Source organism: Vulpes vulpes, chromosome 12 (assembly GCF_048418805.1).
Source record: "Vulpes vulpes isolate BD-2025 chromosome 12, VulVul3, whole genome shotgun sequence".
In the NCBI taxonomy this organism is placed as follows: domain Eukaryota; kingdom Metazoa; phylum Chordata; class Mammalia; order Carnivora; family Canidae; genus Vulpes; species Vulpes vulpes.
Window position 1 is genome coordinate 130,153,781 of NC_132791.1, and position 17,692 is coordinate 130,171,472.

At 42.0% G+C, this 17,692-nt stretch overlaps 1 protein-coding gene across 1 annotated transcript; it reads left to right on the forward strand.

Annotated features, from left to right (window-relative positions):
- The first annotated feature begins 484 nt into the window (after positions 1 to 484).
- On the forward strand, positions 485 to 9,047 carry MMP1 (matrix metallopeptidase 1). The gene is made up of 10 exons (XM_026006727.2): positions 485 to 1,020; positions 1,466 to 1,707; positions 1,802 to 1,950; positions 2,189 to 2,314; positions 3,571 to 3,726; positions 3,840 to 3,957; positions 5,925 to 6,058; positions 7,519 to 7,681; positions 8,199 to 8,302; positions 8,482 to 9,047. Exons 1-10 carry the CDS (start codon positions 916 to 918, stop codon positions 8,580 to 8,582), a joined length of 1,398 nt encoding a protein of 465 aa, XP_025862512.2. The 5' UTR covers positions 485 to 915; the 3' UTR covers positions 8,583 to 9,047.
- The last annotated feature ends 8,645 nt before the right edge of the window (positions 9,048 to 17,692 follow it).

A 17,692-nucleotide genomic window follows, 5' to 3' on the forward strand; every position in this document is an offset into this window, starting at 1 on the left:
TAAATAAGATCATTCGAATGGATGAATGCATAAATACATGAACAAATAAATCATTGCTGCCTAGCCTCAATGGGCAAAGATGTGCCCATATCAAAGGGAGCGAGGCTGATTAAAAATAAGACAACAGACTCCCAGTAAGACAATAAGACCTGGTCTTCCTTGCCTCATCTGGTACATTTTGACAGGTTTCAGAGAAGGATCCTCTTTGCCCCATGATGCCAATGGGCAGTGTCTATACAGGGTAAGTTATCTCACACCCCACCACTGGGTGGGGGGTTCTCAGCCAACGTTCTCAACTCTGGGCCTGAGGAAAGATTAAGAGAAACCATGGGAGCCTGGAAATAGTTTCCCAGGCGATGTAGCAAAGGCTGAAGAGAACTCCCCTTGAAGCCAGGAGAACCACCCCATGGTAAGCGCCTGCAGGGCTGTAGGCTTGCAGTAAGGTGCTTGCTGGATGAGCGCACAGCACACCTACCAGCTCAGCAGCTCTGCCCTCTGCCCTGATTGGGAGCAGGGCGTGTGCACTCTGGAGCACTTCATAGCCAGCAGATTCCAGGAGCAAAGCCCTACTTTTCAAAATGCTCAGGGAGTACTCTAGTCCCCTTTTCAAAGAGGTTAGAATTGAAGAAAACAACTGTCTTGTGCCTCCTTCACACACGTCCTGTTTGATATTAATCATAGTATTGCGACACCAAGTGAATCCAAATAATCTGCATGGCGTCACCATTTCTGATAATTGCTCCAGCTATTCATCGCTAATCAAAGAGGATGTTATGAAACGTGAGTCAGCCAGCCTCCGGCTTTCTGGAAGTGTGGGTCTGTATATAAAACGGGATCTTCCTCGCTGAGACACTGGACAGGCAGGCAGGTGGGAGCATCAGAGACCTTTAACTGAGAAGGACAACGAAGCTCAGCATGCTGAGCCTTCCTCTGCTGCTGCTGCTGCTCTGGGGCGTGGGGTCCCACGGCTTCCCAGCAATGACTTCAGAGACACAGGAGCAAGATGTGGAGATGGTCCAGGTAAATGCTGAATTTCACACGCCACAAATGCAAGAGCCTTTATTTGCATTTTTGCAGAGTATTATGGAGTAGCAATGGTACCCTAAGGAGGTTTATGTAAGGGTGGATTTCTTACAAAGAGAAATTTTTGGTAGAAAGAGCTCTCTCCCCCAAACTGTATCCAGCTACGCACAGCTTCATCTTTTCCCTTTCCCACGTGGAGGTGAGTGGGAACTAACTACCATATGCCAATGTGACTCTACAAATTGTGATTCTGACTGCATACTGACTAGTCTAGGGAGATTTCTACCCTGAAATTAGTTTCCACCAATAATAATTTCCACCATGACATCTAAACATGATCTTTAAAAGTAGTTCTCCATTTCAGCTAAAATTTCTTACTGTCAATCTTCAGAAAACAGAAAGATGTCCCCCCCAATGTTTCAATAATTTTATGTTTCATCAGAACTACTTGGAAAAGTATTACCATCTGAAGAGTGATGGGAAGCCAGTTGTGAGGCAGAGGGACAACAGCTTAGTGGCTGAGAAGCTGAAGCAAATGCAGGCGTTCTTTGGGCTGAAGGTGACTGGAAAGGTCGACACGGACACCCTGAATCTGATGAAGCAGCCCAGATGTGGGGTGCCCGATGTGGCTCAGTACGTCCTCACTGATGGGAGCCAATGGGACCACACACATCTGACCTACAGGTAAGCAGACTGAGCGGCAGACGGAGAATGCTATTTCCCATCAGAGCCGTGAGCCATGAGGTCCCATGTGTCTCTGTGTTCTTTGATTTTTAAGGATTGAAAATTACACACCAGATTTGCCGAGAGCAGAGGTAGACAGTGCCATTGAGAAAGCCTTTCAGCTCTGGAGCAACGCCTCTCCCCTGACCTTCACCAAGGTCTTTGAGGGTCAAGCAGACATAATGATTTCCTTTGTCTGGGGAGGTAAGCTCTTCTTATACCATAGAAGTATTTTCACCTTAACTTCTCCTTGCTCCTCAATCCCTTCATCTTTGCAGCTGGAAGAATTTAAGAGGCTATTTGATTTTATGGGCTAAAAGAAGGAAACTATGTCACATTTGATGGAAGTCTGTTGGCCTCTCAGCAAACCTAATGCTTTTCTTTCCTGGATTAGCCTAAATTGGAACCAAGAGGGACATTTGTTGAATTCTGTTTCTGGCAGATCACCGTGACAATTCTCCCTTTGATGGACCCAATGGAAACCTCGCTCATGCTTTTCCACCAGGCCCAAATATAGGAGGGGATATTCATTTTGATGAAGATGAAACATGGACCAACAATTTCAGAAGTGAGTCCACTCATCTTATTTCTCTTGATTCCCCCACCCCTACTTGCTTCATTGTACTGTTGGTTGACTTAACTGAAAGAATACATTTGTAGAAGTATGTATTTTTCTACTACCACTTATAAAATTAATGATGCATTTGGAAAAGTGGAAGAGAAGAGTATTTCTGTTAGTAATAGCATCTCTTTGGTTGCAGTTAGGCTACTCTAAAATTTGTATTAAGATTTTTTAAATCTTATTAAGTTTTATTAAAATAAAAATGTTATTGAGAACTTTGATGCTATCACTACAATTCAGGGAGAAGTGATGTTCTTTAAAGACTGGTAGAACATTAGTTCCTCTTTGTCTTTTGTGTCTGTAATAATAACAGCCGTCACAACTGTGGGTGCCTATGGGCCACTACTGTGCACACACATTATTTATCTTACCCTTGTTTGCATACACAATTATAAATATAATTAAAAGGAAGCAATTACGTGCATTTGCACAACATATTTTCAAAATATTGAAAATCTTAATGTTTTGCTTATGGGCATCAACATAGAATTTTTTTTTAAGAAGGACACACCAAATTTAACAGTGTTAGTAAGATTATGTGAAAATTATTTTTTTAATTCTTTTTTTTTTGGAGTTTAATTTGCCAACATATATATAGCATAATACCCAGTGCTCATCCCGACAAGTGTCCCCCTCAGTGCCCATCACCCAACCACCCCAACCACCTCGCCCACCTCCCTTTCCACTACCCCTTGTTCGTTTCTCAGAGTTAGGAGTCTCTCATGTTTGTCACCCTCACTGATATTCTCACTCATTTTCTTTGAGGCACCTCCACACAGTTTTCCAGAGTGGCTGCAGCAGTTCAGATTATGTGAAAATTAAAGGAGAGATTGTGTTTTCCAAAATTTTCAGCATAGGCATAGGAAGAAAAAAACTAACAGAACTCCATTGTCTCTCTGTGAACTAATAGACACCATCTAACCACTGATAAGACTGACCAATCTGTGCAGGACTCAAAGCCAGCTGAGCTTGCTTTGTCATTATCAGTGTAAACATAGAGTTTGGGCTTTAGCCTGTGTCTTCACTATTAAGAAAAGTCTCCCATCTTCCCACCTTTGGGGAAAAGTTTTATAGATATTTCAAAAAGCTACTGACAAAACAGAAGCATTTGTCCTTGTAGAATTGTAGACTACTTTCTAATTACATGTCTCAAAACTGAGAACACTTCAAATAATGGCAAATGGTTTTATTGGACCTTTTAGATTACAACTTGTATCGCGTGGCAGCTCATGAATTGGGTCATTCTCTTGGACTTTCTCATTCTACTGATATTGGGGCTCTGATGTACCCTAACTACATGTATAGTGGCAATGTCCAGCTATCTCAGGACGACATCAATGGCATCCAGGCCATATATGGTGAGTGTATAGAAAATTATAGACAAGGGGCCATTAAAACAGCTGTTAGCTGTCTCCTTTAAGAAGCTGTCTAATACTGGGCAGAACTAACTCCAGATGTCTTTTTCCTTCAGGACCTTCCCCAAATCCTGTCCAGCCAACAGGCCCCCAAACCCCACAAGTGTGTGATAGAAAGCTAACTTTTGATGCTATCACTACAATTCGGGGAGAAGTGATGTTCCTTAAAGACAGGTAGGACATCAGTTCCTCTTTGTCTTGTGTTTGTAATAATGATGGTACTCACAACTGTGGGTGCCTATGGGCCACTACTGTGCACACACATTAATTATCTTACCCTGTTTGCATACATAATTATAATTATAATTATAATTAAATGAAAGCAATTACGAGCATTTGCACAATGTGATGAACTTGTAATAGCTTTTCCCCTACATGTCTTCTGTTGTTTGGTTCTCAGAAAAAAATACCATTGAAATAGAAAATTCAATAAATAGAATCCCATTTTACAGATCAGTAAAGTAAGACAGAGAGAAGGAAAGAGATCCTCTCACGGCACAGAGTTCTCTGGTGACAGAGTAGTAACTGATCTTCTGATGCCTGCTCCTCAGTTCTCTCATTAATGATGAAATAAGAATGGAGGAATGTTACTACCTCATTAGGAGAAACCAGTCCTTTTTGCAGCACCATGATGCTGAGCAGGGCTGTGTAGCCACTCTGTAAATATCACCCTTCCATCCTAGTAAAGATGCCTCCCACCCAAAGCCTGTGATCTGCAGAGACCTAGGGAAGGGAAGGAGCCATCATGGGGAAAATTCTCAAGAGTTCATGAGGACCCTCCTGTGAGCACATGTGTGTGGTCACCACATGCATCTTTCCTCACAGGGAGGTCCTGGAGCCCAGGCAAGACACAGGCCTACTCTCTGTATCGTCCTGATTCCCAAAGCACCATGCAAAATAATACTAGAGTAATTTTCTGAATGATGTCATTCACAGAAAGATCAGCACTGAGGGAGGGCCAGGGCATCAGTACGTAGATAGTAGGGGTGCCCTGATGGGCTCACTCTCAGCCCCTATTCCCGGAGTCTTGTCTGTGCTGTTTCACCAATCTGTCAGTAGTCATGTCCACCCTATAATGGAGAGTATTGGTTTAAAATGCTTTCCATTATCTTTTTTTACTGAAGAAAAGGCTGGATGCAAACCATATAGGGTATGGCTCAAAGCTGGGGAGAGCTAAGGAAATAGTTGGTTTTAAAGGAAAGTTCTCAATATGACAGGACACACCTATCGAAGCAAGTGTTTGAGGGATTTCTTCAAGAACAGGAGCAAGTCTAGGATTTGGAAGAACTGAAAGGACACTGAGATCATTTCAGCATGACCAAGTCATAACACTGTGGGAGGCTGGAGACAGTAGCAAACTTGCCCGGGGTCTCACAGTCAGCAGAGGCAGGACTGGACCTGTCAGGCAGGCTTCCAGATTCCAGGGCCATCATCTTCCCTGTGGACTGTAGAACCAGCTCTGTAAACCACCAATTGAAGGAGGACAAAGGGAGTGGCTGCCAGCTCTGAGTTTAAAATTAACCTTTGCGTCTTATCAGATATGTGGCCTTAGACACCTCCCTTCACCTGCCTGACTTCAATCTCTCGTGAAATGTGAGATGAGAGTAACAGGCTCTTCTAGGGTTTCTGTAAGATGTGATGTAAGGAGAGAGCCAGCTGCCCTAGGTGTACACTCAGTGTTGGAGAGCAGTGTTGGGTTCTGGCCGCTGGTGGTATGCCACTGGTTCCTAATGGCTCCACCAAAGCCAATGGTTAGATTGTGAAAATTTGTGCAAGATGATTGTTAAATGCGGCTATTATTCAAAGTTAAACTTAAATTGTACTAATCCCAAAGCCACTAAAGAGAAGCAAAACTGATCCCTTTGTAATTATTTTGACTATGTTCTTGAGGTCGACTGGGCCTGCTGTGTTTGTATGGCAACAGCAGTTATCACACATCGGCACGCTCCTGGGAACCTCTTGAACTCTGCCCTGGGGTTGTCTCAGTGGAAGTGAGCAATCACTACCTACCAGGCCATCCTCATCCCATCCCAGTCCCACCCCTATCCCCCATGTCCCGGAGAGCCAGGACACCACTGGGCTGGATGTCAGCCCCCCTGGTATCCAGTAGATCAAAATCTTTTTCACTTTTTTCAAATCAGGTTCTACATGCGCATAAATCCCTTCTCTCCGGAAGTTGAGCTTAATTTCATTTCTGTTTTCTGGCCAAACCTGCCAAACGGACTTCAGGCTGCTTATGAAGTCTCTGAGAGAGATGAAGTCCGGTTTTTCAAAGGTAACACTTCCAACTATTGTTCAGTTTCTGCGAATTAATCCTCTGTCTGTTCTGGTGCTGAGATATAAGAGAGTTATGGCCGCTTTCTCCCTGTGGACTTCTGAAAATCTGACAATCTCACTTATCACACCAATGGCAGTCCATCACCTTAACTAAGAATTACATAGTGCATTTCTGAGTCATTTTAAATAAAAAGTCTGTTTATCAGTGTTCTGCTGGTCAAGGAACCTGGACTTATTAAAATGTTTTCTGTGCAAACAATTATGTACCCACCCTGGGGATGGTCAGGAATAAAAGGGAGAGCCTGAGGCCTGTGATATAGAAAGGATGGTGCAAAAACAAGGAAGTGTCCAGATTTCCTAGAGCCTATTTTAATACAAATGAGTCTCCTAAGGGAGGGAGAGGCTACCCTGGGCAGCCGGTTGTCAAAGTACGGTCCCTGGACTGGCAGTGTTGACATCCCCTGGGGAGTCTGTTAGAAACACAGACTCTCACTTAGCATGACTCCTCAAAGTCCATCCACATGGTCAGCTTCCAGTTTAGACCTTCTGGAACTCTAACAAGATTCTTAAGCAATTTTTATGTACATTAAAGTATGACAAGTCTTACCATGAACTGAATGGGACAAACATCTTTGACTCTATCATAACAAAATATAATCCAATGATGGGGCTCTTGTCTTTGAAGACACTATGCCAAATACCAATATTTCTGCAAATAGGTGTTTGGCATAGTACACATAAGCATTAAAGTACTTGACCCAGCCAAAGGATTGAATGTGGTTCAGATGGGCAAAAAACTTTGAAACAGGCTTTCTGATCCTTAAATCACAAAATTAAATAGGATTTTAGAGGCACGAAGTTTCAAACTGCTTTTTTATAAGGGTCAAATGAGTGTATTTGTGCCATGAGAATAATCCTGGCTTCAAGGTCTAAGACCTTGTTTTACATGATGTGTTTCACATGCTGTGGGATTTACTAAATGTCAATACACAGATCTGAACACAGCATAAATTAGTTATTTGGCACTGTATTCTAGTCCGATGCCATGTTTTTTTATCTACAGAAGTTGCAAGTCATTACATATTCTGAATCATTACAACACTCTGGGCTTTGGGAAACCTTTGGCATGAACTTACACAGCCCTTGGGCAACTGGGGGAGTGAGCCTTGTATCGCTGAGTGGCACGATGAACTCTTTAGTCATTTGAATATCTGACTTTGGAAAAAAGCCCTCAACCCCACAAGCCAGTCACTTGCCAAGCTCACTGCAGATTAGAATTATGAAGGAAGCTTTAAAATATGTACTAATTTCATTGATCTGGGATATGATATTTAAAGGTCTCCTAGATGTTTCTACTGTGCAGACACAGATCTAGCATGAGTCAAGGAACTTGGCTGAAAATCAGATGTCTTCTGGTGCCCCGGACAAGTATTTTAAACCTTGTCTTTTGATTGGCAGGTAATAAGTACTGGGTTGTTCAGGGTCAGGATGTGCTATACGGATACCCCAAGGACATCCACAGATCCTTTGGCTTCCCTAGAACCGTGAAGAGCATCGATGCTGCTGTTTCTGACGAAAATACTGGGAAAACATATTTCTTTGTTGCTAACAAGTACTGGAGGTAAAGACTGAATACAAAAGATGTTAGTGCACCGTCTCTTTCTACCTAGAGAAAACATTCTAGATTGAACCATTCCCAAATGTACTTCATACTGCCTTGGCTAGCTGCCATTTCTGTGAATGGCTGTAGTCATCCTAGCATCTAAGTCCATCGTTCGGTGATCATCGTGCAACACATGTGCTGTGAATCCAGGAAACACATGCAGCTGAATTTGGGAAAGGACACCTAAGGAGGAGGGCACTTACCTTCACAGAGCCCCCTCTGCCAATAGGAACATATCTTTCACTGTAGTTTACAATGTGCGGCACCTCCTGAACAATTAGAATTAGTTGTTGGTGTTGAGAGGGACCTTAAAAATCTCCTAATACCCAACGTCCCACCTCAGCCTCACCTTGCTACACCAGACCTATGGAGTTAAAAGTTCTTATAAGAGTTCTGCTGCCAAATCTTCTGTAATGACCTTGAGAAATCTACACATTTAACACCTTCTGACACTTCCAATTATTTTTTTGACCAGGTATGATGAATATAAGCAATCCATGGATGCAGGTTATCCCCAGATGATAGCAGCTGACTTTCCTGGTATTGGCCATAAAGTTGATGCTGTTTTCCAGAAAGATGGTAAGTGATTATATATATATTTCCTCTATTTTGTTGTCATAGAATAGCATTAGTATTGTAATTTGGAACAGCAAATGCCAAAAATATTTGTTCTCAGAAATGACAGGGTTTTTTAAGAATTCAAGTTAAACCCAGAAATCATTTGTAAAATGTAGTAAGCATCTTTTGTTTATTTCTAGGATTTTTCTACTTCTTTCATGGAAAAAGGCAATACAAATTTGATCTTCAAACTAAGAGAATTCTGAGTCTTGACAAAGCTAATAGCTGGTTCAACTGCTGAAGGAATTGACCAACAAAGTTACAAAAGAAAATACATTTCAAGATCCCATGGACAGAGTCTTCCTGAAGAACTGTTTGTTTAAATGAAATACAAAGCTATTATGTATAATAGTATTTATACCTCATTCTGCACTTATTTTTTATGCTTGAGAATGCAAAGTGTTGCATACTGCTATAATTTAGTTCCACAGCTGAGAGCTAAGAAAGGTCAGGCTCATGGCTTATAGGTTCAAATGGGCCAGTTTGGCAGAGAAAAAATCTTTTCCAAAGTATAAGACTGTGACATTGATCATGAAATGCAGCTCTTCAAGAGAGGAGCCCAGAGATAGAAGTCTTCACCAGAAAAAGACAGTTCATGAGCATATGAGCAGCCACTAGACCATCCTAATATACAAGGAACAATTTTTGTTACAGAAAATATTGTGAGTTTGGAATAAAGCCATCCGTGTCTCTGCTGTTTTATAAACTTTCTGATATGTTTATTACATTATTATCTCCTGATGATAAAGCCATACTTACTGAGATTTGAAAATTTGAAATGGGAATAGACAAATACACAAAATATTCACATGGGAAGCTAGGATATACAATAGGTTGGGATATTCCCCAATTTTCATGGAATTTACATTATGAAAAAGAGGTTAAAACTTATTTCCCATGTCCCATGTAAAGATTCCAAAATTGGTTTTAGCTAAAAACAATGGCAGCTGAGTAGAGTTTTTGAAGGTGACATCTTGCCCTCTCCCTTATGAGCTGGGGGGCTCTGCCTTCCCAAGGTCCCACTCCTTGCCATTGTGGAGGAGGGGTGGGTGGCAGCATCTAACTAGTCCTAGCCAGTGCATTGTGCCCAAAAGAGACCCATATCACCTCCAGATGGAAACATGTGATTGCTGGTACAAATTTCTCCAGTGGTCCCCTTTGCTGTGGTGATCATGGAAGACAGCTGGAACTTCCACAAGGTGGAAGAAGCTAGAATTCCCAAGCTACCACTCCAAACAATTACTCCAAACCTCAGTAGATTTTGCTTAAGAAATAAAATTTGATTGTTCTAAGCCACTAAGATTCTAGATTTTGTTAAGGCAACAAAATCTAGTTTTTCTTCATTAAGGTTTCCATGCCTCCTTTCGTAGGATGTTATGTGAGTAGGAGTCCTGCAGGTAGTATCTGAGCCCCACAAGGAGGAGCTTGTGGGTGTTCATGGTGTTGGTGGACTCTCCAAGTATGTTGAGAATCTTAAAAAATATTTTGAGGTACTCATGGTTCCGGGGCAGGCAGTTCTCAACTCAAGAATCTGGAAAGAAGTGTAACCTCTCCTTTGCCAAGTCTCTCCCTTTCTCATAAACATTTTGATATTGAAGTATATACTACATAAATACAGAGAAATGTGCAAGTCGTAAGTATTCTTATCAATGAGTTATGACAAAGTTAACAATCCCATGTGACTCTCATCCCGGGTCAAGAAATAGAACATTACCGGGGACACAGTAGGCCCCCTCAAGGTCCCCAGTTACCGCTCAACACTGTGTCAGTTTAGTTCACCACAACCAGAGCCTAAAATAGGAATGCTTCACTGGGGCCCCTGGGGGAGGGCTGTTCTCAGTAGAAGAGTGGGAAGAACACTGTGGAGCAGAGAAACAGCTATAGAATGAGGTCTTAGATCACTCCAATCTCATGAGCAAGGGGTCTGGAGCAAAACTTGAATCATGGTCTCTCCTTGAGGCAAAGGGGCCAGGCTTTTTAGCCCTGTGTCAATCAGTCCTCAGTTGAGGACTGGTTTGGGGGAGTGGCATAGCTTCCAGGCAAAATGGCTCCTGTTTGGCAAAGAAATGGGAAAACTGAGAACAGCAAGCACCTCAGACCCTCAAAGTAGCCAGGGGATGGGCACCCTGGTGCTGATGTGGTTTTGGAGATACAACCAACCATATCCACTATACATTCTCTATTTCCCAGAGGCAGCCACCATGCTGACTTTAGACTCTGAGATGAAATTTGCCATTTTTGAACTAAACTAGATCAAGTATATTCTCCTGTATCTCCTGTATATTTTCCTTGCTGCATCAACATCATGTTTCTGCACTTCATTTGCTGGTAACAAACTTTGATTTGTTACCATCTGGGGGTTTTATAAACAAGGCTGCACTTATGTAGGCACTTCTGTTGATTATATACCTAAGAGCACGCTTGCTGAGCCATAGAGCTTCTCAGTGCACATAATCTCTGCAGGTCTTCCCTTGGCCTCCTGTCTTTCCAGCCACAGCAGCAGTGACCAGTTCTGCCCAGGTTTTAAACCAGCTTCTAGACTTGCAGCTGCTCTCATCATCGGGCCCATGCTTTCTGCTCCAGGGCTCACGTGCCTTTTCTGTTGATACTGCATCCAGCTCTGCTATGGAATTCACTTAGAACTCATGCATAAGCAACTTGCAAGTGAGAAGAGTGGTCACTTGCGGGGCAACCATTTTACCAATGTAAAAGACACAGATGAATGAATGTATCTCCCTCTCTTTCTTCAGAGAGATGTTCCTAAGGTGTATTTCAAGTGGGTCCTCCAACGGTCCCATTCTGAGCAAGATGTTTTTTTTTTTTATCTCTGCCTGGCTGGCAATCCATCTTTGCATTGCCTCTCCCACTTTCCTGTTTTTCTCTCCCCAACCATCAATCCAGCCTTCTCTCAGGATCACATACCTCAGTAGGTACTTACCCTTAACATTTTGTCTCAGGCTCTGTTTTCTAAAAATACTGGATTCAGGTAATTTGTTCTGGAAGTGGGATAGAGATGACCCTTGGTATCAGCATGTCATCACAATTACTAAGACTCTTATCTGTGGTTGATTGTGAAGAAATAGAGGTGAGCAATGTGTAACAGGTCATCAGCTGGCCATGACACTTACATGACATGAGAAGAGTAGTGGTTATAGGAAGTATACAATGGGCTGGTCAACTACACTGGGAGTTTGGTAGAAAGAAAGAAATTATTTCAGCTAAGTATCAAATGAAGACACACTGTGAAAGTCGAAAGGCATTGACATTTAAGGAAATCCTCATCTATTGTAGACTGTGCTGAAAATAAGTCCCAGATCTAATTTCAAAATAGGGCTAGGAAGCTGGAATAATGGGGGAACAAATCTGAAAATACTCAACATCTAAATTTTCTTGAAAGCTCTAGATAGGCAGGAATAGGCTCTCTCTCTGTCAGAGAAAGGCAACATATCCTTGCATAGGGAATCAACAAACCCTTACCTGAGCCAGTACCTCAAAAGATAAGGCTTGTCCTTCTCCCAATTTGCTTCCTACATTCATTGTTTCCATACAAATAAAGTCAGGTCTTAGGATAGCTCAAATCCTAGCTATGGCAGGAAATTGCTTACAAACCCAAGGAATTGTAAGATACAGTCCTTAAGGATCATCAGGAACCAGGGGGACTACATGTGGGAGTAGACTTTAAAGGTATTGGACCAGGGTGGGGGAATGTAAGGCTGGGCAGGGAAGAATTTATTAACATTTATGTAGGTATTTCTGGTGCACTCATTCTTGACTCATAAGTCCATATTCTGGCAAGGAAACCAGCAGTTGGTTCAATACTTTGCAGACTTGGAGTCTCTAATCTTGGACACAAGGATATCCTACAGTGGTATGCCAAACCTTCAGTAACATCGTATTAGGGAATGATCCAGAAACCACAGAGAGATGGGAATCTTCAAATAGATTTATTACATGAGACTGGAGGACCCATCTCTGGACTCCTCCTCGTCCAGAGGGCACTCCTTAACTGAAGCTGTACAGAACGCATTAGTGAGGGGACATACTGGTATCTCAGAGATACACAATGATGTTTGTTCTATGAGTTGGGGGTGACAGAATGAGGTATCTCTTGGACTTGGGCTCTCTAGTGTCATTAGAGATGATGGGATTTCAGGATGGTGAAGGGCAGATGCCACACTTAACCACCAAAAACAAGATAAACAAAAACAACTCTAATTAGTAGAGAGCAGAACAGTACCAGAGGGTCTTCATCTCCACAGATCACGTGTTTCTAGTAGTATGCAGATAAACAGCCAATAGAGGTATTGCTGAACTTCTAGTTCTAAAAATTAAAAATTGCCAGTATCAGTTACTATAATAAAAAAATCCCTGTTTCTCACTTAATTTTCAAATCTAAAAAGATTTACATCTTCAAGGTCATTAATTGCAGAGGAAGCTAGGTCTCCTTGAAGAAAGATCTTCCTTCATATCTATGCATATCTAAGAAAGACCCTTCTTCAAAGGGGCTATATTAGTTTGCTAGAGCTGCTGTAGGAAATACCACAGATTGTGTGGCTTAAACAACAGAGTTGTTTAGTTTCTCATGATTCTAGAGGCTATAATCCTAAAATCAAGGTATTGACAGGGTTGGGTTCTTCTGCGGTTTCTCCCTTTGGCTTGCAGATGGCCATCCTCTCCCTGTGTCTTCCTGTGGTCTTTTCTCTGAATGTGCTGCTGTCCTAACTTCCTCTTCTAACATAAACACCAGATATATTTGATTAAGTCCAACTTTATGACCTTGTTTTAGCTCAGTTGACTCTTTAAAGATCTTGTGTCCAAACTCAGTCTCATCTTGAGTCATGGGGGGCTCTGACTGCAACATATGAATTTTGGAGAAGACAAAATTCAATCTATAAGAGGAAGTTAGCCTGTGTGTGTGTGTGTGTGTGTGTGTGTGTGTGTGTTAAATTATCCCCACAAAAGGATTTGTATCCATTTACCAAGGTAACTGTGTTCTGGGGAAAGAGAAGTATCCAGATTTTTCAAAAACAATTGAATACCAGATCTGAATGGACATTGATAAAGAGATCTCAAAATAGCAACTTGATCTTCTAGGTTAGAAAGGAGCCTTATGTTACACCTGAAACTCATATTACACTATATGTTAACTAACTGGAATTTAAATAAAAACTTTTTTAAAAAAAGAAGCCTTATAGAAGTTAGTAATAAATAAAGCTCTGACTCAAGCTCACAGGGGTCCAGTGGGTCCATGGACACATCCTGTGGCTATTTCTTTGGTCAAACTTTCCTCTTGGTTTGTTGAATTGTGGAGTTAGAACCTTATCGTAGGAAGGATCAACTGGAAGCCTCTGAAACTGCTCCTCCCTAAAATATCTGGCAAGATGGTGAATTAGAAACAACAAAAAACCAATACCACATCCTGAAGGATTGCATAGAACGGTAATACCATCAAAGACCTAGAAGTAGGGATCCCTGGGTGGCGCAGCGGTTTGGCGCCTGCCTTTGGCCCAGGGCGCGATCCTGAAGACCCGGGATCGAATCCCCCGTCAGTCTCCCACTGCATGGAGCCTGCTTCTCCCTCTGCCTATGTCTCTGCCCCTCTCTCTCTCTCTCTCTCTCTCTCTCTCTATCATAAATAAATAAAAATTAAAAAAAAAAGACTTAAAAGTAGCAGGTACCATGGTCTCTATAACAACCCCATAGAGTTTATCATCTGGCCCTTGCTTAAACCAAATGAACCATGGTGGGTGATGGTGGACTTTCATCCCAGCCGGACACATCCCAGCTACTGTGTCAGACATGATTGCTTCACAGGAGCAAATCAATCCAGTTGCAGAATCTCAGCATGGAGTGATTTACGAGGAGTGTTTGAATATTTCCCTTATTTTCTATGAGCCCAGATGCACTGAAAAGTAGAATATTTGCTTGTTTATGTTTTGTTTTGGTTTTAAAGAAAAGTCTAGCTTTTCTAGTTGAGGGCCTTTGGGAGAATTTAGCTCCAAACACTATAATAGTAGTAGCTTTTTTCCTAGACCTATTCCATGTGTCTTGAAGAGCCAACAAATTGTAGTGAAAGCCAGAGATCTGCTCTGTTACTCAACTCTCTGATCCTAAGCAAATGACTTGGACTTTCTGGATTTTCACTTCCTATCTATGACAAAGGAAAAATACTGCAAACTCCCAGAGTTTTCCTAAAGATGGACAAGGCTACATCACCTAGCATAGAACCTACCACATAGAAAATAGTGAATAAATAATTATTGTCTTTTCTTTTAACATTCTCCTAAGCCCAGAATTTTTCATCCTTGCTACTCTACTTCCACATAACCTTCTTTCCATCAAAAAAGCCCACCATACTAATGAACTGATCCAACAATGAACCTGAATCCAAATTGAAAATATAGTAGCATTATTTTGTGTATCCAACTATTATTAATAATAATGACTATTACAGGTCACCATATTTAATCACACTTTCTAGTATTTACAATAAAGCACTGAAGCATAATTCTGAGACATGTCTAGCCCCTATTTTAACACTTTGTCTCCTTACTTGATAGTCATTTTCATGGCAAAAACTTGTGACCTAAAATATTTACCCAAATTATTAGAAGGGAAAGAAAATGGGTTAAAATTCAGCAATAAGCTGTGTTCCCATTCTGAAGCAAACTAGTATGAAAAGCATGAGAAAGGAAGTGGACTCATCACTTGTTCTCAGTCTGTGACTTAGCACAGTAACCTCAAACTGTACCAACATCAGGAGTTTCCAATGAAAGAAGAAGTTGCAAATTATTATAGCTGGTATCATGACACAACTGACCTTGTAGTGTGTACCTACAATCTTAGAATCAAAGGTTGTTGAAAGTTGAAAATTGATAGGTAACCAGTTTTCTAAGAATTGGACCATCTCTACATGGGGAGCATGATACATCTCTCAGGCTTGGTCACAGGATACAATGAATCCTAGAATATGTCTATCTGGATGACACCTGTGCAGATGTGGGAACACTGACTCTTTCTTTGGCCTTCTGTCTTCTCCCCACTGGAGCACAGATGAAGCCACTTCAGATAACTAGTAAAGAGCCCCTCTGGCACTCAAGTGGTGCCCACCTTAGATAACAACCCTGTGAACTTACCACCACGCCTCTCGCTCCATCAAGGCTGGGGGAACAGGAGACAGAGAATGGGTGGAGAGGAGGTAGGGGTTAGAATATGTATGTGGTAGGGCTACAGAGTGCCACCTGGGTCATCCACCTGGCTGCCCCAGCAGTAAGTTACCCTGAATAGCATTCTGTAAATGGTATGGAGTGGTTTGCTTTGCTTTTCAGCATTAATGTGCCTTCTGGGTCTGGGGGACACATCCCCTGGCCTTCTTCCATCTTCTAACACCAAGTCAAAAGCTGTAGGTGGCAGACCAGGTAGACATAGACCAAATGAAAAGCCTGGATTACCAGGATGATCAGATAGTTGAGAAAAGAACAGATGCTAAAGAGGTAAATTGTAGGCAATTTCAGATGTAAGCCTCAAGAACGAGAAAAACAAAAAGTGTCAAATGTGAGAGAAAAGTGTTGGGGGAGAGCCAAGTTTCACAAGCCAAGAAGCTTTGGTAAAAATATAAGTTGTAACGGTTAGAATTCTAAGTAATCCTTTCCCATTGTTAGCTGGCTGACCTTGCCTTCATTAATTAATTTTTCTGATACTAATCTACCCTGTTGGGTTGTTCTAACCATTAGAAATAACACACATGTTAGGGCCTGGCATACAGTGGTACATACCTACAAAGATTTCAGCTTTCCTTAAGGAACAATTCTATACTTGCCTGACCATATGCACACTTTAATAATGTGTTTAATAATGTAATGAATAACTTACTGGCAAACCTAGGCTCTTCCTGCCCGAGTCCTTAGTTGCATCCAGGTGTGACAGGTTGGTAAAGGATGAGCGAACATACCAGCATCCCTCCCATGAGACACATGCTTTGGTGTCAGACAATTATAATCACAGCTCTCACTCTCACATGAACTTTCATTGTGTCTTTACCACAGAATAATATCCATCAACAGGGTGTGCCAATACCAATAAAATTATGATTCAGTTGAAGACAAGGCATCACAGAGCTTACCAAATCAGTGCCTGTGAGAAATGCCACTGGTTTGTCAGGCCAACAAGCTTTGTCTGGTAAAGATTTGGAAATCAGTAAGAGAAAACTTGCTCCCCAGCATAAAAACACATGATAACCCTGTGAGTGAGGTTATGTCTACCCCATTTTTGTAGACGACAAAACAATGGTCCACGAAAATGCTACACTTGGTCAGCATCCAGCTGTCAGCCCCACCTGCCCCCATCTCAGGCTGAGGGCCGTCCATGCCACTCCAAGACCCCGTTAGACCACAGGTGGATGAGGCTGGCTTAGGGTGTACCCATGCTTACTCCAGCTCTGGCATGCAGGCACCAGAACTGGTGCCCCACCCAGTACAGTCTTCCCTGGTTCCAGGCAGGGGGCAGGTGGTGCTGAGGGGGTATTCCTGAACTCTCCTGAACTGACACTCTCGTTGCATTGATGGGCTACATACTTCAGGCATGGTAGAGTTAATTTATCTTTAGGAAGAGAATATCAGAATTCTATACTACAAGAATTTTAGGGTTCTCCATATTAATAGGTTAATTTGGTAAAAATACTTTTTTTTAATTTATTTTTTATTGGAGTTCAATTTGCCAACATATAGAATAACACCCAGTGATCATCCCATCAAGTGCCCCCATCAGTGCCCATCACCCAGTCACCCCCACCCCCTGCCCACCTCCCTTTCCACCACCCCTTGTTCGTTTCCCAGAGTTAGGAGTCTCTCATGTTCTGTCTCCCTTTCTGATATTTCCCACTCATTTTTTCTCCTTTCCTCTTTATTCCCTTTCACTATTTTTTATATTCCCCAAATGAATGAGACCATATAATGTTTGTCCTCTCCTATTGACTTATTTCACTCAGCATAATACCCTCCAGTTCCATCCACGTCGAAGCAAATGGTGGGTATTTGTCGTTTCTAATGGCTGAGGAATATTCCATTGTATACATAAACCACATCTTCTTTATCCATTCATCTTTCGGTGGACACCGAGGCTCCTTCCACAGTTTGGCTATTGTGGACATTGCTGCTATAAACATCGGGGTGCAGGTGTCCCAACGTTTCACTGCATCTGTATCTTTGGGGTAAATCCCCAGCAGTGCAATTGCTGGGTCGTAGGGCAGGTCTATTGTTAACTCTTTGAGGAACCTCCACACAGTTTTCCAGAGTGGCTGCACCAGTTCACATTCCCACCAACAGTGTAAGAGGGTTCCGTTTTCTCTGCATC

What these genes read in the sequence shown, in the direction of transcription:
- MMP1 (XM_026006727.2), top strand. Translation starts at nt 916, where the DNA reads ATGCTGAGCCTTCCTCTGCTGCTGCTGCTGCTCTGGGGCGTGGGGTCC. An exon ending in ATGGACCAACAATTTCAGAA is followed by an intron (nt 2,315 to 3,570) that starts GTGAGTCCACTC and finishes TGGACCTTTTAG; the next exon opens with ATTACAACTTGTATCGCGTG. An exon ending in TGAAGTCCGGTTTTTCAAAG is followed by an intron (nt 6,059 to 7,518) that starts GTAACACTTCCA and finishes TTTGATTGGCAG; the next exon opens with GTAATAAGTACTGGGTTGTT.